The 21,347-nt window shown below is 35.9% G+C and overlaps 1 protein-coding gene across 1 annotated transcript; it reads left to right on the forward strand.

The window, feature by feature from the left end:
* The first annotated feature begins 1,463 nt into the window (after positions 1-1,463).
* Positions 1,464-17,476, forward strand: NIPAL1 (NIPA like domain containing 1). The gene is made up of 6 exons (XM_039845144.1): positions 1,464-1,661; positions 8,819-9,085; positions 12,225-12,281; positions 14,206-14,296; positions 15,765-15,925; positions 16,444-17,476. The coding sequence occupies exons 1-6, from the start codon at positions 1,616-1,618 to the stop codon at positions 17,067-17,069; spliced, it is 1,248 nt and encodes a 415-aa protein (XP_039701078.1). The 5' UTR covers positions 1,464-1,615; the 3' UTR covers positions 17,070-17,476.
* Positions 17,477-21,347: the final 3,871 nt, after the last annotated feature.

Genomic DNA, 21,347 nt, shown 5'->3' on the forward strand with positions numbered 1-21,347 from the left:
CCAATTAGGCTTTTAAAAATATCAAATTAGCAAATAGATTAGAAGCACAGATTCTGAAGCCAGATTTCCTTGGTTAGCATCCCAGCTCCACCACTTACTAGTTATGTGTCCCTAGGCAAGTTACTTAATGTCTGTGTGCCTCCTTTTCCTCATCTGTAAAGTGGGAATTAATAATAGTATCTATTTATTATGATGATTTGAAAAGCAAATATAAAGTGCTTTGAATAGTGCTTGCCCACATAAAGGTTATTTAAGTGTCACTTAAGTAAGTAAATAAATAATGCTTTAGATATCATTTACTATTATCACCAATCTTTGATAAAGGCAAAATTTTCAAATCTGATGTCCAAATAAAATAGAAATCTAAGTTTTAAGGCTTGTTATCCAAATTTAGCATAAATCTCCCTCCATTCCAACCTTCAACCTATTCCCTTCCTCATGCTATTCTTTCTCCACCAAGCCATCCACGTGTGAACATGTGTGCCTTGCATTATGTTGACTGTTCTTAACTCTTCCCTCTCAGCAAAACAAGAAAAGCAAGATTGAGAGATGAAACTCTAGGTAATAGAGTTAACAGCACTGTTCATGATTACCTAGAGCAAAGGCAAGGTGAGCAGACAGTATTTCCTTCAGTGAAAACCCAGAGCACACCTCATTCCTGTGGTGAGGGTTTTAGCACGAATTGTACCCATTTCGTGCTGCATAATGACCTGCTACCAAACTTTCCATTGACTAGTTGGTTAAGCTACTTAACTTCATTGTTTGCCTCTGATCCCTCATCTGTAAACTGGGGGGTTAATAGACTATGCTGTGAGTTAATACATATAAATGAGTTAATACATATAAAGTGCCTACATATGCATGGTTAAAGCAAGAAGTATCATGAATATGGGCTATTATTATTTTGTAGGAATAAGTCGTTTCCGTTTGAGCATTGCCTTTCCTTTAGGGTTTATTGCAAATAACTATATGACTAAGTAAAAAGGGGATGGGGTGGGGGCGGGAGTTTGAAGCCGAGGGACTTCGAGAGAAGCTGATAACCGCGTAGAAGGGCAAAATCTGTCCTAAATCTCCCGGAATAAACTTTTTAGCATGGTAATCGGATCAGAATCCCACTGGACAGCAATTTCCATACAAAGCCGCTAGCATCTGAAGCGAGGTCCTCAGAATCCAGCGGCAGGAGACATTTCGACACTGGCAAGCTAGAAGAGGGGCCTCAGCACAGGTGCTACTAAATGCCCCAAGAGTTGGTTCGGCGGCCTCCAAGCTCAGAGAGACGCCTTCACCCTGTGAGGTGTGTCTATGCTTCTCCACTGCGCGGCTCCAGCAGCGGTACCGAGCAGCAGCTGGCAATCTCACCAGTCAGTCACACAGGAGACCAGAAGCTGTCGCCGCTGCGGGCGCGGAGAACTAGCACCCAACTCTATAGCTCGGGGGCGTGGCTCGCGCGGAGGCCCCACCCAGCCATCTCCATTGGCTGCGGCTGCCCGGGGGCGGGGCCAGCGCACAGGGGTGCGAGATCGCGCAGCTCGGCGGGGACGCGGGTCCATGGGGAGAAGAAGCCCAGGTGGGTGAGGAGCAAGAGCCGGTGCCAGGGAAGCCCCGTCTGGGGGCCATGGAGGGAGAGGTGAGGCTGCCGCCCGGGGAGTCCTGCCGAGAAGGTGAGTGCCTGCCCCGAGCCTGGGGACCTGGCGTCTGGCTGGCGATGAGACCAGGTGGGCGGCCTCGGGTAGTTGCGGAGACGGGAAAGAGATACACCAAGTCCTAACGCATTTGTTCACGCATTTATTCATTCAGCCAGCGTGGCAACAACTATTTATTAGTGCCTACAATATGCCAAACTCTGTGGGAAAGCCTGAGTCAGTCGAACAAAACATACGTGGCTCCCACTCTGGTCCGGAAAGCAGATCCATGTAAATTACAGCGTGCTGAGTCTTGTGACGGCAATACTCAGGATACTTTGGGAATACTCCCATGTCTCGCCTGAGGTGGACGCTCCCACTGACTCAGACTCACTTCCAGAGTCCACGGTCGACGTCGCCCCGTGGGCAGAGGGCGTGCCCGGGAACTTGGCAGGAGTCCCGTGTTGTGCCCTGAGCTGGCTCCGCGAGGGTCAGACACCGTGGAAGGTCAGGCGCTACGGAGCGTGCTGGACCTGCCCGGGCCACCCACATCTCTCTTCTTCGAGATGAAAACGTCTCTTGCCCCATTAACCTAGCGTCTGACTCGTTCTGTCAACTTCTTTTGGGGCCGCTTAAAGAGAGAGCCTGCCGGGAAAGAAGACGGGAACTGGTCTCAGTCTTTTGTAGGTTTCTCACTGCTCGCTGGGCTGGAGTTTCAGCTTCTACAGGAGCCCAGATATTTACAACACTGGCAGACTTTCCACAGTCACTAGAGGCAAGTGAGCCCTCATAAAAGTAGAACCCAGGGACGGAAATGAGGGTAGAGGGGTGCGATGGGAAGGGTCTGTATCAACCTGAAATGACTGTTTCCACGGTGTCAAGGGGAAAGCCGGTTTTTAATTTATCTGATGGCATAAAGACGAAGAGGACAGTGAGGAGTGTGACAAGAATTATACCTTTCCAAACTTGCTGGCAACTTCTCGATCTTCTCTCCTCTTGGCTCCTCCAGCTTATTCTATGATGCAGAAAGTTAAAAATAATAATAATAAGTCAGTGAACTAGTCAAAAGTCAAAACTATGGCGAGAGAGAAGAGACACACACTCAAAGAGAAAATGCCTGAACAATTCACAAACTTTAAAAGCTGAGATTTTGGAAGTGGTTACTAAGGTAGCTGAATCTAGATTTCCTAGAGAGTTAGGTTGTGTGACCTTTGTCAAAATAATTCATAAACCAGTAAGTCAGAATGTTACTAATCTATCCACCATTGTTTACCCAAGGATCTATAAGGTGGGTGTGTGAGTTACACCAACTTGTTTGAACTTCAGATGTTTTTCCTGCTTTGCTAATACATTTAGTTCCAACAAGAAATATTCAAGCTCAATACTTAATAACCTGTGGTTAATTGTGGTAATTGCGTGAGAGACTGGTGGGAAAGACTTCAGAGAACTCAGAATCCACGTTATCAGTAGTGGTGGAAAGAGGGCTTTGGCATCAGACATCTTCTCAGCTATGATTTAGCCTCCTTGAGTCTTTCCTCATCCATAAATTGAGAATAATTCCTACAGTTTACAGTTATGAGGAATAGATCCAGGCGGGATTACATATGAAGCACACAGTTCAGATTCTGACATGGAATAAAGACTCAGTTTTTAATTTATTCATTCAAATAAGAAGAGATCCATGTGCCAGGCATTGGCTTAGGGGCTAATGCAAAGGAATTTGCAAGATAGTCTGGCCCTAGACTTTAGGACCATGTCCTTTCTTCCATGCAGCTTACTGTCTAGATAACAGATAATATTCAAGAAACAAATTAATAAAAAAAGGACAAGAATGGTGAGTGTCATGGATAATGTATTGAGAGAATTGTGATGGTCAGACAGGATACTCAGGGAAAGCCCGTTAGAGAAAGTAGCATGTGAGCTGAGACCCAAATTACGAAGAGTCCATCATGAGATCTGAGGATAGAGCATTCTAGCTGGACTTCCATGAAGAAAAAGTTAACCCCACAGTGTAGCTTTTACTTTTAAAACCATAGATGCTTCAAAAGGTCTTGTAATCCGAAATTGCCTCAAAAGCTAAATTTAAACATATATGAGAGATTTTTATTTAGATTTTTTATATGTCACCTAGCCTACAGATCCGAATTTATTCCAACAACCAATAGAGCTTTATTAACATGAATATATGACACCATGAAAATAGACTATAAAAAATATACCTACCCATCACCTGTGAAGCACCAACTGCATGAAGATCATGGGCTAGGGGACACAAAGGTCAGAAAGACTGGGCTATAAGGAAGACAAACATGTATATTCCAGTATATCTTCTTGGGAGTTCTGACCTGGCCTGGCATTAGGGACAGTAAGTTGGAGGTTGAGAGGGATCCAATGGTTTTCGAAGTTTTCTTTGTCTGAGTGAGCCACTTTCCCAGGGTGCAGCCAGCTAGCAGAGTGAAAAATGACATGGTTGGTATTTAGAGCTGATTCAGCCTGACTTCATGGTTTTGAAAGGAGAAAATTAAGGAAGTTTAAAAGCTTAAAAACAAGTTGTTTTTCCAGCCTTTCATAGATTTCCTAAGTGCAGAAATTCAAAAGTGCTTAAAGGTAGTAAAAAATCTCTACTAAAGGTTGTTTAGAAAACAATATGCTATTAATTGTTTAGTTTAATATTTAATATGAACTATACACAATTGTTTTTTAAAAGCTTGATATAAATGCATGTTTATTGAGATATTATTCTTTAGGTTCCCTTCCTGCATCTTTAGTCTTCGAACATTGTTTTTATTTTATTTCAAGGGAATTTTATCTTAACAATTTAGTAACTTCGGTAATATACAGATTGTAAAGTGTGAAAACAGCAGTTTATGTAGGAAATCTGATGGTTAACAGTCTTAGAGTATCTGGCTTCCGAACACACTGATAGTGGGATGATCTTGTTTAGAGATACAAGATTTTAACTTTGTTTTAATCGACAGTATCTTTTCAATTTTATTTTGGTTAATTGAAATAATAGGCTCCTTCCCCAACCCTATCAGAGTTGATACGTAGATATGTCAAATGTACTCAAAATTATTCTTATTCTGCTTCAAATTTTCTTTAAGTTATTTCTCACTCCCATTCTGCTCTTCTTATTCCTGTTCATTTGTTTCTCTCACTGAAATCATCAGCTCCGTGAGAACAGAGACCTATTCACCTGCCTTGTTGATCACTATCTTGCCAGTTCCTAGAACAGGGCCTACCTAGCACACAGGAAGTGCTCAATAAGAATTTGCTGAGTGTCGAATATATGAATGACTAACATAGTGCCTTGCACGGTAGGTGTTCAACAACTATTTTCTTGAGCGAATGAATGAAATAGCTATACAAATACAATGCTATTATAAAGCCATAATTAAACTGTAAGAAGAAGTTTGTTTGATTGGCAGTATTAAATAGGACGATATGATGGGACATGGCTGAGAGGTTTCTTAGACTGGGAAGCCAGAGAAGGCCTTCGTAAGGAGTTGGCATTTTAAATGAGAGCTCAGTGCCGAGAAGGAGTGAGCTATGCCTGCCACTACTCCACAACTCAGGCTAAGTAAGGACTATTTAAAAGCTTTAAGGTGAGAAGGAACTTAGCCTATTAAAGGAAAAAACAAAAACAAAAACAAAAACAATAGTAGGTTATAAAAGGAGGTTACAGAGGTAGTTGGAGGCAAGATTCTTTAGGTCCTTGTCAATGTTGTGGGAATTTTGGATTTTTTCTGAATAAGAAGGGAAGCCATTATAGAATTTTGGAAGGCAAAATGACAAGATTGGACCTACTTATTTAAAGGCTCATTTCACCTGATCTTGTCTCCTACTACTCTTTAATTTCATCTCTCACCCCAGCCAGCTTGGCTGATTACAGTTCCTTCTACCCCTCAAGCAAATTTCTGCCTCAGGATTTTTGCATTTCCTTTTAGCAGAGAGGTTTTTCTGTTTAATGTTTTTGTTTTTGTTTTTTTAAATATTCCTTTATGCTTCTTTTACTGCTTTCCATGGCACTCAGAATATTATGCAGTTATTAGTTCACTTGTCTTATTTCCCCTCATTAAAATGAATATGAGAAAGCAGGAATTTTCTTTTGTTCACTGTTGTATCCCCAACTCTTTGAAAATACATGACAGATAATAGATATTCAATAAATATTTGTTGAATCAATGAGTGAAAAGACTAGTGTTGTTTCAGAAAGGGAGGGGGAGAGAGAGAGGGCTACAATATAGTGTCAGAGGTGTACAAGCTTCAAAGCATGTAAAGCTTTTAAAAGAGTACAGGATTAGCAGTTTAGATTTTGTTATAATTGCAAGAAAAATTTATGGAGGTGGGGATTAAGCAGAGAAGTGACATAATCTGATTCATACTGGCTGACATCTGGAGAATAAGTTATAGGGGACATAAAGAGATTTTATTCATTCTTTTCTTTGCTGATATGAATAGGCAGGTGTATCAGTCAGCTATTGCTACATAAGACTCAGTGGCTAAAACAACAATCATATATTCTTGCTTATATGTCTGTACTTCAGCTGATGGTTGACTGATCTGGACTAGATTCACTTGGTGTGTCTGCGTCAGGCTACATGTTTACCTTGGTTTGGCTCCTTCATGTTCCCTGATCACCCCATGTGTTTTCATTCTGGGAGCTCAGTCTAAAGGGGTGTGAGCTCCTCAGAGAAGCCCTATTCCTGACAAACACAGAGGTGCAAGAGAGGAAACCTAACACATGACCACATTTGGAGCTTCTCTCATATCACCTCTGCTGATGTCCCATGAGCCACCAACTCACTTCCTTCCCAGCATCAGGGGAAAAATATTCTGCCTGCATCATGAGAGTAAGGGAGTGACTATTTGCTGAGTAATAATACAAACTGACATATAGAATAGACAGTGAGACAATGATTTCCTCACACTAATATCTTGCAGTGACTTCTTGGAAACCAGATATCTTACTTCATGTAATAAACTGGATAATTTAAATTATAATTCTCTATAAGCAAATTGTACTTGAAAAAAATATTCAAAGCATTTCATCTTTGTGTAAACATTAATAATAATTTTCAACTGGCTTTTTTTGTACTTTATGTTTTTACTTTTCTGAAATAGAAAGAATACTAGCCTGGGAATTGGGTTATTTGGCCCTGATTTTGGCCGTTACATGACTTTAGCAAGTCACTTAATATTTTGGCTTCAGTTTCTTTAAAATGTCTTCCAACTATGAGTGCCTTTGAGTTTAGAGCTGGTCCATCAGCAACATTTATGAGCTAATCAGGATTGTCAGTAAATTACTCTGGGAGCAAAGATAGCTTATAATCAAACCACCAAATTATAGAAGGCATATTCAGAACCATCAAGTCATTTTTAAGATTAGGAACTTGAAGCCAAAAGTGATTACTCAACTTGTCCATGATTATAGATAGTAATAGAGCTTAAAGGGAAAGTTATATAATCCAAAGGAAATGTAACATTTTTAAGTTGCGTATAACTAAACATTCACACCTAGACATAGAAGATAGGTATTAAGTCAAACCATATGAAACTGCTATTTTTGTAGGGTCAAAAATTGTCAAATGTAAGTTACATATGGTTCAACATAATTGAGAACATTAGCAGTACTGTTTGTAAAAGCAAAAACACTATAAAATGCCCAAATGTTTACCAACTATAAAATAGAAAAATTGTGAGATAGTCACACAGGAGAATTCTGTAGAATAGCGGGGGGACGGGGAGGGGAATAAACCCTATGCATCTACAAAGCCATATGCATCTACATAGATAAGTCTCAAAAACAAGCAAGTCGCTAAAGAGTACATATTGTATGGTTACATTTTTATATGTGCAACAAGAACAAAACTAAATAGTTTACTATTTGAAGATGTAATCATATAGGAGAAATAACCTTTTTTAAAGTAAAGGAATGTTAAGCAGAAAACTGGGATAGTTGTTACCTCCAAGGTATAATGTTTTATTTCTTAAATTGGGTGGCTGATTCATTGGTGTATTGAATTATTTTTCTTTATAATTGAACATATTTTCTAAATATCAATTATTCAATATTTAGGAAAATAAATAATAAAAACATCAGAAAAAGTAATGTATGCTGCCTGCTGGCAGGAATATAAATTGGTATAGTCACTTTATGGGCCCAGCACTCTTAAGCTGTGCAACTCTGCTATCTGGTATAGTCACTTTAGAGGGCTATTGACAATGTTTATTAAAATGAGAAATGATAAATATAATAGATTTTCTCTTTCTGTATTTAATATGAAATTTGGATTAAGCTCCCTGTATAATTATTTTGCTTACTCAAATCTTAAAAAGATTTGATTTTGAGATCTTTCTGATTCCTCCGAAACGCTCCAAAGTTCCTGCCCACACATTTACTTCACTGTCTCTCCCCATCTGTGCCACACTCCACACCCACTAACTAACTCACCATTCACTCCCTTCCTCTCTCACTTCCTCCTTCAGTCATATCTGCTTCAGGCTCTCTCCTTAACATGAACCCAAAACATAAAACAATTTAAGTTCTAAAGTCAGTAATTAGACAAGATTTTTATTGTTTTTCCTGCCATAAAACATGCAGCATTAATGTCTGCCACTTACAATGAGACCTTACAAAATACAACAAAGATCATTTGCTCTCCCTTATCACCCTCTGCCCCCACACCCCCTAAAATGTCAGAAACATTTTGCTATGTCAACAGCTTAGAAAGAATATTGTTTCACTGGAATGAGATCCACCCACACTGTTTTCAGAGATGAAGTTTTGGAATGGTTATGGTAACTACATAGTAAGTGACACTAACGCAGCCACGGAATTCACTGAAGTCAAGTCAGATGTTTTCTCAGGAATTAACATAATCGAAATTCTTACTATAAAAATGACTTTCCATTCTTAGGGTTTAGATGAGATGAATAGTGCCTAGACTTTCATGCAAACTCTCTCATATTTAAATGATGACAACTAAAGAAATTTAAAAAAATTTTAAGAACCCGTATGGGCCACACTCACCATGTCCACAGGCCTGTGGACCACCTACTACTGGGGGCTTGCTTTCATGTGGTGAAAACCAGTGTTTCAATGCTGTCCACTCAAGTTTCTTTTTCTTGCCAAAAGGAAGTAAACATGAATGCATCTCCCCTTCGTTTGTTGACATTTGCTTCCTTTTTTCCAGGCTACAAGCTGTCTCTGGTTTGTCCAAACTCCTCCCAGGCTTGGTGTGAGATCACAAATGTGTCACAGCTGCTGGCTTCTCCTGTCCTCTACAGGGACCTGAATTCCAGCCTAACCAACTTGAGCATTTCTGCAAACGTAGAAGACAAATACAGTCTTTATGTGGGCCTGGTACTGGCAGTAAGTTCCAGTATTTTTATTGGCTCCAGCTTCATATTGAAGAAGAAGGGCCTCTTGCAACTGGCCAACAAGGGCGTTACTAGAGCTGGTAAGAAACAGATGCAACTAAGGAATTCAAGTTTCTAACTGAAGAAATAATCCTACTGTAAGATTATAATGCTATAATAATAATATTTTCCAGTCTCTATTTATCTTAGCCTCTATCTTCATTCTTAGCAATTTTCTTCTCAGTAGTTTACAGGAATTGAACCAGCTGTGTCTCCTTTACAGAGAAACTAAAATTCTTGCTTCATGAGGTTGGAGTGTGGTATGGGTTCTTCTTTCATAGCTTTAGTCTGCAATTTCAGGAGTCAGAGTCAGATCATGCTTCTGTCCTGCGTGAAACCCATCAGTGGCTTTTCTTTGCACTCAGAATACAATCTAAACATCTTTCCACAGACTCTGACCTCCTGCATTAAATGGCTCCTGCTACCTCCCAGCTTCATCTTCTGCTACATTCCCAGTTGCCTACTTTTCTGGTTCCTGGGGTATACCAAGTTCTTTCCCACCTCAAGGTCATTTCTCTTGGGCTGAAACTCCCTTCTCCCTGCCCTTTATTTGGCTGACTCATCCTTGAGATCTCAGCTTAAATATCGCCTGAGAAAGGCTCTCATTGACCATCCTCTCTGGGCAAGTCTCCCTCACCACCACACTGTTATTCTCTGTCATTGTGCTAATGGTTTCCTTCATTGTACCTAGAATAATTTGTCATTGTACATTTATTGTTTATTTATGTGTCGTTACAGGTTTACTTGTTTATTGATAGTGATTCACAAGAACAGGAACCTTCCCTAGGATAGTGTTTGGCACTCAGTAAATACTTGTTAAATCAATAAGTGGATAGCAATAGAATTAGGTTACTATTAATAGTGACATTTCACATGTCGAGTAGCTCTGCTTGACTATTCTTCATTAACTATGAATTTCCTATTTATTCTTATCAAGAATAATATCATAAAATAACTCAGTATTATTCTAAGGTTCATATGGGAAATTAAGCAACTATGAATTGTGCAAACAAGTTTATAAGAGAATACTATTAAGGGAAGATTTGCGCTATCAGAAAATAAAACATGCTATCTTAATTAAAACAGTTTGGCTTTTAAAAACATAGACAAAATAATAAAAGATAATTCAAAACTTATAAGGTGATCCAAATACATACAACATTTTAATGTGTGATTTTTTAAAATACCATTTAAATCCACTGGAGAAAGAGTGAATTATTCAATCAAAAGTATTTAGATAGTTGGCAAAAATTAGAGGAGAAAAATATAAAAGTTCGACTTTTTACCACTCATCAAAATAAATTCTACATAGTTTAGAATTAAATTTAAAATGAAATATTTTTTTAAAAAAACTAAAAGAAGGTCTTTGTATGCATAAATGTAAAGGAAGAATCTAGTCTAAGGAAGATATTATCTGGATTGACAAAAAAAAAAATCCTATATAAAAACACCTTTAACTGAAAGTAAAAAGGAAATGACATATGGGGAAGAAATTTCAAATTATATGAAAAAGAGTAGTTAAAATCCACAATATATAAAGAGCAACTATAGTCAATAAGAAAAAGATTAGTGCCCTAGAAGAAAATTGGCAAAGCATATAAACAACAAACACACAAATTAAGAAATGCAAGTGACCAACAAACGTACATAAATAAATGCTATTTCATCCAAAGAAATACCAACTATATAACAATAAGCTCCTAGGTTGTTGTCTACCATTTTAACAAAGTATTTGTTTTTCCTTTATCTTTATAGATAAAGATTATCCAAAGATAATCCTCTATGTTAGTAAGAGACTTTGGAAAATAAGTAGCCCTTCCAAACATTTCTAGAGGCAGTATAAATGGGTACAAATGTTCCTGAGAGCAATTTGAGAAAGCTTAAAGATCTTAATGTCTTAAAACCTAGTAATTCCACTTTTAGAAATTTATCTTAATAAGTGAACAAGGATGCCACCTGGATTTACATACCAGGATATTTAAGAGTTTTATATAATGAGAACAATACTAGAAACATTTTATATATATATATATATATATATATATATATATATATATATATATATATATATATATATATATAAAAATATATATATATATATAAAATAATAATATATATATATATATAATATATATATTATATATATAACATTTTATATATATATATATAAAAATATATAAAATATTTATATATATATATAAAATAATAATATATATTATATATATAATAATATATATTTGGTCATTTATATATATAATATATATATAATATATATATATAATAATATATATATTATATATATATAATATGGTCTCTTACAGGTTAAATAATAATGTTATGCCAGATTTTGGTATATTAAACTATTAAGGACATGAAAAAGTATTTATGATATATTATTAAGTTTTTAAAGACAGATTATGAGATCATATTGCAATATGATTCCAATTTAGTCATTTGCAAATTTTATAAGGAGAAAATCCCAAATATAGTTAACTACCTTATGAGATAATCTTTACAGCTAATATATCCTGCTTAGTTTAACTATAATAATTAGAAAGGTCAAATTCATAGGGTTAAATATATTAAAATTGACAAGAAAATTCTATTTTTATAGCAAACATAACAATGATTTAGGAAATAAAATCATAGGAAATCATAGGAAAGCTTTCTGTCCTTTTCAGAAGACAAAATACAAATTTAATTTTATGATGTCAGAGTAGAGAATGAAGTCCAGCTGTCTAATGCTCATTACTCTCTGACTGACTGTCCATAATCTCAAAAGTTCTTAAGTCAACCATCTTCTTCCCTTTAAGGTCCTCATTAGGTATCGATGTAATTTATGGTTTTGTGTCTTCAATTTTAACTGTTGCTGAAACAAAGTATTTAGAACTTATAATACTCTATATCCACACCTCTGAATGGCATAAATATAGTGATGATTAAATAAACTTCTTCTGCAAATGAAAAAACTTACTTTCTGTAGAAATCAAAGTCGACCAATAGAAAGTGTTAGAAAATCTTTGGAAATGACCAAATAAATAAGCTGAAAGATCACATATACTGACTCGGCCTTAAGTCTGGCCTTTTCCAGTCATATTCCGGTACCTTTCCTAGATGGCAGTTCTCCAAACTTTCTTCCTCCACTTTATAACTTAATTTTAATTTTTATTATTTTCCTAGGACAAGGTGGACATTCTTACCTCAAGGAATGGCTCTGGTGGGCAGGATTACTCTCAAGTAAGTCCCTAATGCTGAGAATAGTATTTGCTTATAAAATGATAAATAAATTACATGGAACCGTTCAACATTAATTAATTTATCTTCCTGATAAGGATGGCATTTAAGTCTAGAAACTTTTGTGTAGCTATAATATATTGTCTTATATGTAAAATAAGTCGTATATATTTAGAATTAATTTTTACCCTCCCTCCCCTACCCCCATGTTCTCAATACTCTTAGAATGCAAAGAAAAAATTAACCTTTGAAATATTATATTTTATCACAGATTTCTTCACTTATATTCTTTTTTCCGTAATGATTGAGGAAAATGCTTTCTTTCCACATCTTCCCAGCTCCTAATTCAAATCTATGACTATTCTAACTGCCTGTTTTTTAAGGAATGGGTACATTTTTCTGGCCAAGACCAAAACATGGATAAATTAAAGTCACTCTGGCTGCATAGCACTGAACAAATGAAGAGAAGATGAAAGTTGTCAGCATCCACCTTCCTCCTAGACTTGCCCAGAGAATTAAATGAGACTCTGTAGGATATGAAAGCACTTTCTAAATGCTAAGGCGCTGCCCAAAGAGAAGGCAGTGTTATCTCTCTCAGGCATTTTTGCAGATTTCTATCTCTCTCCTAACACCTCTGAACTTTCTTAAATTCCAAACCTAAAACTGCCAAAGAAAGGACCTCATAAACTGTAGTTTCACAGCATTTGCTAGTCATCTCCTTCTGCAGCCAGAATCCTTAAAACTTTCATTTATTTTCCCATACGAAGTAACGCATTTCAGTATTTGTGAGATTCTGTTGTAAGAAGGAATTGGAATACTTTTCTTAAATAAGTGGTGGATTTTAAGTGGTGGAGGTAATGAATAAAAATAACTTATATACTCTTTTAGTTTTGAAGGTGTTTTCATATCTGTTTTATTACTTCATTTGAATAAAAGTTGACAAGGACTGTAAGAGGAAGATTCTAGATAGATATTTAGGTGATTCATTCTCTCTCTCCCTCCCTCCCTCCCGCGCTCCTTCCCTCGCCCTCCCTCCTCTTTTCCCTCCTCCTCTTTTCCCTCCCTCCCTTCTTCCTCCTCCTCTCTTCTCCTCCTTTTCCTTCCCTCCTCTTACTTGCATCTCCCGCCCTGTGCCCACACAAGAGAATGAAAATATAAGGAGAATATAATATTGCTACATTTAGAATTTCATTCTCATCATGTACAAAGTTTATTCCAGTAAGAGAGAAAAGTATAAGTTTATACCAGTTTATACCAGTAAGAGAGAAAAGCATAAGTCTTCAACATTAGAGGTTGTGTCCCATGACAAACATCCAGTACTTTATTATGAAATCAATATTTTCCTGGAAAGCTGTCTACAAAGATAAAAATATAAAGTATTCAAAAAAGCTTAATATACTAAGAAAACTGCCATTGCTCTTATGAGAGCAGTTTCCTAATTGTCCTGTTCTCTAAGTTCTTATTTGTTATACGATGTCTTCTTGAGGCCCAGTACTCCTGTAGACTTGGCTGAGAACATGGAGTAGGGGCATAGTAGCCAGAGGCAGAAAGAAAACATGTGCTGGTGTCTTGTATCAGATCCAGAAGCTCTCTCTCCCTCTACAATAAGTTTGCTTGGTGTAGTTTCCCAGTGTGAAGTATGAAATTCTGTTGCAAGTGTTCAGTTGTTACCTGTGAAAATAACATGTCCTCAAAACAAGAGCCCAGCTCTTAGAGGGATTTTCCCTCATTCTAGAAGTTATCTGTATCACAATATGTCACGAAAGTGTAGAGCTCCTCAGTTAAGAAAGGGATTGCTGGAGCACATCCTTAGGTCTCCTTGAGCTACTAAGATAGTGCAATTCAGAGATGCCTGATTTCTACTGCCTCGCATGTGTCATTTGTTTTTCCCTTCTGACAACTATTAATACTGCTGCTTGCTTTCCAGTGGGAGCAGGAGAGGCTGCAAATTTTGCAGCTTATGCTTTTGCACCAGCCACCTTAGTCACCCCGCTGGGCGCACTGAGCGTTCTCATAAGGTACGTGAGCAATAAGGAGGTTGGACTCTATAGGGATTTTAAAACCATGATAAACTTAACCTGCAAGAGATATATTACTAAGCATATCTCAAAACAAAATTTTAAAAATCACAAAAATAATTCGAGAAGGCTATACAATAAGTTGCAGTAGAAATAAGAAATAGATTGTCTTATTGTTATTTAGAAAAACCTATAAGAGTGAGCCTGGTTTTCTACTAACATAAAGCAATTGTGTGTTATATTTGTGATGATTCAATGAAGCCTAACATTATATTTTCTCTCTTACCTGAACAAATTGACATAGCCCTTTTAATCCTTTCTGTTGTCATAGTGGTTAATGACCATTGCTATCAGAGAACTTTAAAAAAGCGTCTTGTTTGGGTTAAATTTCAACTTCCACTAAAAGTCTTGCATGTCCGCTGGATACTTCTGTTTGGAGATCTCTTCATTTCTTTTAGTAATGGAAGCAGGAATACTTTTCCCATTCATAGAACGTGGATTTAATTTTTCTGAGTTGGGGCCTTCTTTATGATCCCAAATGCATGTGTTCAATGTGTCCATGAACTCTTATTTTGTAGCTAAGCAACTGTTTTGTTTGTTGTCTTTTTGCTTTCCTTTTATCTCAGTTCATTATCAAACTAATACAAAGCTGATGACTAGGCCTACCCACCTCTTTTCACCTTTGTAAGATTGTTGTGACAATTCAATAAGTCAGTACACAATAAAGCAGTAGAACACTATGTGATGAGTTGAAACTGCAATCCTCACGAGTAGCCACACGAGAGTGATTCTTGGAAAGCACCTGGTAACTGACCACAGTCTTGGGTGCAAATGGGTACCAGTAATGCCAGGGCATCATGGGAAGTAGCCTGGTGTGCAAGAACCACAGCAGATTTGCTGGTAGAGCAGCAGGAAGGCAAAGTCCAGTGTCCATGTGGTGCCATTCTGGAACTTCCTGAGGCCAGGGCAACTAAAGTAGTGAGAGCTTGGATAGGTGAAACTACCAGGGCAGTAGCAACTAGTAAGGGAATATTTCAATATTTTGACAACCCACGTGAGCATACTTGTGTGTACTAGCTAAATATCAGCCTTAGCAGAATAATTCTTTAGGCATATATCTTTCTTTGAAGTTTTCATGAGCATATGTATTCTAAACGTATCATGCCATAAGATGTAAAAGATGGGAAACTTAAAAATAAATTGAGTAGGACCTCTTAGAAGGTCATGGGAAGATTAAAGGGGTGTAGAATGTCTATTATAACTCTTTACATATAAAGCAATTAGCAAATTTGATTGATCATCTTTCCTAAGCTTTAAAATTAATCAGGTTTTTCAGTGTCACATTCAAATCAGCATATTCAAATCAGTTGAGTGGAATACAGAGTGGAATGTACCACAGTATAACTTTAAAGCTGATGGAATCAAAAGATAATTGAACAAGAGTGATTTTATTTTCTTCTCCCAACAGTGCAATATTGTCTTCCTACTTTTTAAATGAGCACTTGAATATTCATGGGAAAATAGGCTGCATATTAAGTATATTGGGGTCAACTGTGATGGTTATCCATGCCCCACAAGAAGAGGAAGTTGCTTCTTTGCATGAAATGGAAATGAAATTGAGAGACCCAGGTCTGTGATTCAACCGAAAGAAACACTTACTCAAATCCTGCTCCACTTTCTATCCTCATCAAATGAATTTGTAGTTATATTGAAATAGGCTTCCTACAAGCCAAGTTGTGGGTTGTGAGATACAGTAAGGTTTCACTGAGTATTACAAGTCTTGACACAACTTATTTCTGTGTCCATGCTTCCCGTCTGCAATGAAAGGAAGAAATGGGGATATGAGAGGTAAAAGACTTATACTCCAACCCAAACTTTAGCCACTCACTCCCTCTGAAAATAAAAAGTCAATCAGAATAAATCTGCCATACCTCATAGTGTTATCTACGAGATTCAAATAACATGTTTGTGAAAGTCCATTGTAAAATATCGAGAGACATGCAGTAAAATGTTGTTGTGTTTTTTTAATTTAATCTCACTTCTCTTTCTAAAACACCTGTGCTGCTAAACTCCTGACTAATAAGATTTCACAAAGACATGATCCTCTGAGCATTTTCTGAAGTCTAATTCTTTTCTCTGCCTAACAGGATTCATTTCTTTTGCTGTGATTGTAACTGTGATCACCTTGGTGCTGATTTTGATCGTGGCTCCCAAGAAGGGAAAGACCAACATACTGGTGTACATTTCAATCTGTTCATTGATTGGAGCATTTTCTGTTTCTTCTGTCAAGGGCCTGGGAATTGCTATTAAGGAACTATTGGAATGGAAGCCAGTTTACAAGCATCCACTGGTCTTTGTTTTGCTGGCTGTACTTGTGCTTTCAGTGACAACACAGATTAACTATCTCAACAAGGCACTGGACACTTTTAATACATCTCTTGTGACTCCCATTTATTACGTGTTCTTCACATCCATGGTAGTGACTTGCTCCGCCATCTTATTCCAAGAATGGTATGGCATGAAAGCTGGAGATATCATCGGGACCCTGAGTGGGTTCTTCACTATTATCAATGGCATCTTCCTTCTACATGCCTTTAAAAACACCAACATCACTTGGAGTGACCTGACATCCACTAAGAAAGAAGTCCTCTCTCTAAATGGCAGTGAAGACAAATATGTCTTACTGGAGAACATGGAATATTCAGCCTCAGGATATGAGGATGACGTTACCTTGTTTAGCAGGACTGATAATCAAAGTCTCAACAGACACTGAATTTTAACCAATGTGAGACACTTGGAGAAGAGCAGTAATACCTGATTCTTGGTAGAACTATTAGGAAAGCTGACATTTCTAAAGTTCTAACTTTTAGATGTGAGGCCAAATAGAACTGCCTTCATTTTTGGCCTTCGAATTTGAAAATCAAGGATTTGATCTCCTCCAGAAGACTTTTACTGTTTCTCTTTTCTACAGACTTGAAATATTTCTTAAATATAAAAGAAGTCAGAGTTAGATGAGTCTCAGAATAATCTCTTTTGGTCACAATATACTTAGCTCATTTCTTTGGTTGCTATTCTTAGTCTCGCAGTAATTAATAGATAAATTCAACTGTGTGCTAATAAGCCGAGTATCAATCATTGTTTGATGAGTCTTAGTTTCAGATTATTAAAACTGAGAAGTGAGATGCTTTTCCTTCCCGTTCCACAACTTTTTTTTTCTAAACTAGATAGCTAAAGGGCAGAGCCTTAAAGAAATAGGCCTGCTTTGGAAATCTGCTCCTTGGTGGGTCAAAATGCAAAGATGTGATCCCATGAAGGACTTATGAATTATGATTTATTGGCATATCATTGAAGTTTATTACCAATTAAAAGGGGGAGAACGGAGAGGGAAATATTTTATACCTTAGGTAAGTGAAACAGAATTTTTTTCTTTTAACAAAAGCAAACAAATGACTATGTTCACAGGTTTGTTTGTTTTTTTTTTAACTCAAACCTGAACAACATAAGACTAAACTGAGTTACTGGAGGAGTCCAAGCGAATTCAGTTCTGGAATTCCTCATATTCATTTTGTTCCTTTCTTTTACTATTATTTCAAAGGTCATTTTTCTTGTTGTCCTAGAGATTTTTGTAAAGTAATTGCTACATTATTTTAGGATTATATTGTACACTTCAATTTTTCTCAAATGTTTAATCCCCAGAGGGTGGGTTATCCACAAACCGTTTGGAAACAAATAGAAAAATCTTTGTAAAAAACCTGAATGAGTTATCATAATTGTTCTCTTGAAATTTGGCACTTTCACACTTATGAAGGAAATTATTAGTTCCAAACCTTTTTTTAAATATACATATCCTACCACAGTCAGTGGTAGGTTGTCTTTTTCTCTTGAATTTCATCCTGACCATGTTTTCCGAACATTTTATTGGTCAGTGTTTTGGGACACTAGGAAGAGGAGTTAACTTTTTAGAAAACAAAATACTAAGACCTCAGAGACTACCACAGGGAAATACCTTTTGCCTATTAAAACGTACATAAAATTTTCCTGTCTCTAAGTGCATGGCAGGAATAACATTTCTGGTGGCCTCTAATGCTTATTGACAGATTTCTCATCACTCGTTGATTTAATTAAAAAGAAGAAATAAGCTTTCTTATTTCTAGAGTAAACTTATTTCTCTCAAAACAAAATAAAAATCCTAACCAACAAATTGTGACATTCAGAAAACGAAAACCCTTCTGGTTGATTGAATTTTTCTGTTCTAACATCAAATGTTAGTTAGTTTATTTGTTTGTTGTTTATAATCTAGCTCAAGTCTATCCATAAATTCTGTTATTCAAAATTCTATTAAACTGACTTTATCATTTCCCCAGTTCTGTTGAATTGTGACTGATGTTCACAGTGATGATCTGAGATTACTACCAATTCCTGAAGTGCTGTTATAGTCTCTTCAGCATAGTTTAGTATCGAAAGCAAGTCAATGCATTCTAAATTTTTTAAAATTGATAACCCATGGAAGATACATGGGTTGATACCTCAGGTTAAATATACGTTTACTCTGATGATTGCTGTTTCACTTTAATTGTATATCAGATATATAAGCTATGAATACAAATTTGTAGGAAAAGGTAGTGTGTGAAAAATGTAGAAATTCTTTCAAAGTTTTTCTTTTTCTGTTGAAAACTATTGGTTTCTCTATGATAACTTCTTGGTAAGGAAATTAATGGCATCCAACCTGAGGCTGTGAATGTTAGTGTTGGTAGTTCTTAAATGTCACCTGTTATAAAGTTTTTCTCGTGGTATACTGTGCCCAGGTTGAAGGTTCTTGGAATACAAGAACCCATGTGTATCCTGGATTGGAAAATGAATTGGTGTTAACACATATGCCCAGAAGAAAGGCTGAGAAATATTTAATGAGTTGAAATATGTTGAGAAACAATGAAATATTTGAAAAAAGTCTAAAAATTCCTAGTGGGCATATGCATTGAAAAATCAAAATGTTATTGCAGATCTCAAACTTAGAGTAATTTTTCCCAAATATGAAGATACTGTCTGAGGAATAAAATGCTGGATTCCTGTGTTCTGACTAACTATGTTAGTCTTAACTGGTAGTTTCACATATGTATATATTTTAATATGTACACTTTCTTTATCTCACATAGATGATATAGTAAGGTTTATTATGTGAATCTCTGCACACATATCATTAAGGATTATAGAGTTGTCCTCACACAGCCAAACTGAAAACTTTTCCTAATTCTGTAAACGTAATAGTTTTGTTTTATTTTATTTTTTTAATTTATAATTTTATTCCTAGGTCAATGGTTAGTTCAGATTGCAGAATGTACATAAAACTCTTTAGATTTAGCAGCATGAAATTAACGTCTTTCTTTTAAGAGTACTAAATCAAACACCTAGAAATACCCTACATCATGCCTGATATATGAGGTATTTAATAAAGTTCAGTTCTCTTTGAATCAACACTTTAATTCTTATAGTCTCATCACTAGGCAGGTAAGGACCATTAGTTGCCAGTTTTCATATGTTCTTTATCTTTTCTCAATTTGTGCCACATTAGCTCATTTTAAATAATCTAAGTGTAAATTCCATCATACTATCTCAAAACAAATTAATACAAAATGATTTCAACAGAAATATTTTATTTTAATAAAACTAATAAAACTGAACTAACTGCAGTCTTCACATACAAACAAAACTTTCTGGAAAAGTAATTTATATGAATATATGTGAAATGTTCTCAAATATTTTGAATAAACTATGGTCATAATATTTTCTATTTTTCAAATGTTCATGGATACTGTTCATTTTTAAAAGTTTATAAATTTTAAATTAATGTTTCTGTATATTTTCATTTGCAATAAAATAATGTAGTTTAATTATGCTTGTTGGAGTTCAATTTTTAGTTTTTTGAAGTTAAGTTTATATAATGGCAAAAATATCCCAACTTTGCTTTGAGATTTAAAAGAAAGTTTCCATTATTTGCAGATGATATGATATTAAATATGGAGAACCCTAAAGATTCCACCAAAAAACTGTGAGAATTGATCAATGAATTCAGTAAAGTAGCAGAATACAAAATTAATATTCTGGTTAGTTGCATTTTTATTCACCAATGATGAACTTTCAGAAAGAGAAATTAAGAAAACAATCCCATTTACAACTGCATCATAAACAATAAAATACTTAGGAATCAAACTAACCAAAGAGGTAAAAGACCTGTTCTCAGAAAATTATGTCACTGAAAAAAGAAATTGAAGAAGATATAAATAAATGGAAGCATATACCGTGCTCATGGGTAGGAAGAATCAACATCATTAAAATGGCCACACTATCCCAAGAAATCTATAGATTCAATGCAATCCCTATCAAAATACCAATGGCATTTTTCAGAGAGCTAGAACAAACAATCCTAAAATTTATATGGAAACATAAAAGATCCCGAATAGCCACAGCAATCTTGAGAACAAAGTTGGAGGTATCACACTACTTGATATCAAACTATACTACAAAGATACAATAATCAAAACAGCATGGAACTGGCATAAAAACAGATACATTGATCAAGGGAACAGAATAGAGAGCCCAGAAATAAACCCACATCTATACACTCATTTAATATGTGACAAAAGAGGCAAGAATATACAATGGAATAAAGACAGTCTCTTCAATAAACAGTTTGGGGAAAATTGGATGGATACATACAAAAAAATTAAACTAGACCATCTTCTTACACCATATACAAGAATAGACTCAAAATGGATTAAAGTCTTAAATAAAACTTTTAGAAGAAAACATAGGCAGTAATCTCTTCAATATTGCTACTAGTAATTTCTTTTCAGATATATCTCCTTGAGCAAGGGAAACAAAACAAAAAATAAACAAATGGACTTCATCAAACTAAAAAGTTTTTGAAAAGGAAAGAGAAATCATCAACAAAATGAAAAGACAACTGACTGAATGGAAGAAGATATTCGTTTATGATACATCGAATAAGGGGTTCTTCATATATCCAAAAAAAATCCAATTAAAAAATAGCAAA

This window comes from Pteropus medius, unplaced genomic scaffold (assembly GCF_902729225.1).
Source record: "Pteropus medius unplaced genomic scaffold, Ma_sr-lr_union100, whole genome shotgun sequence".
NCBI classification, from domain to species: Eukaryota; Metazoa; Chordata; class Mammalia; order Chiroptera; family Pteropodidae; genus Pteropus; species Pteropus medius.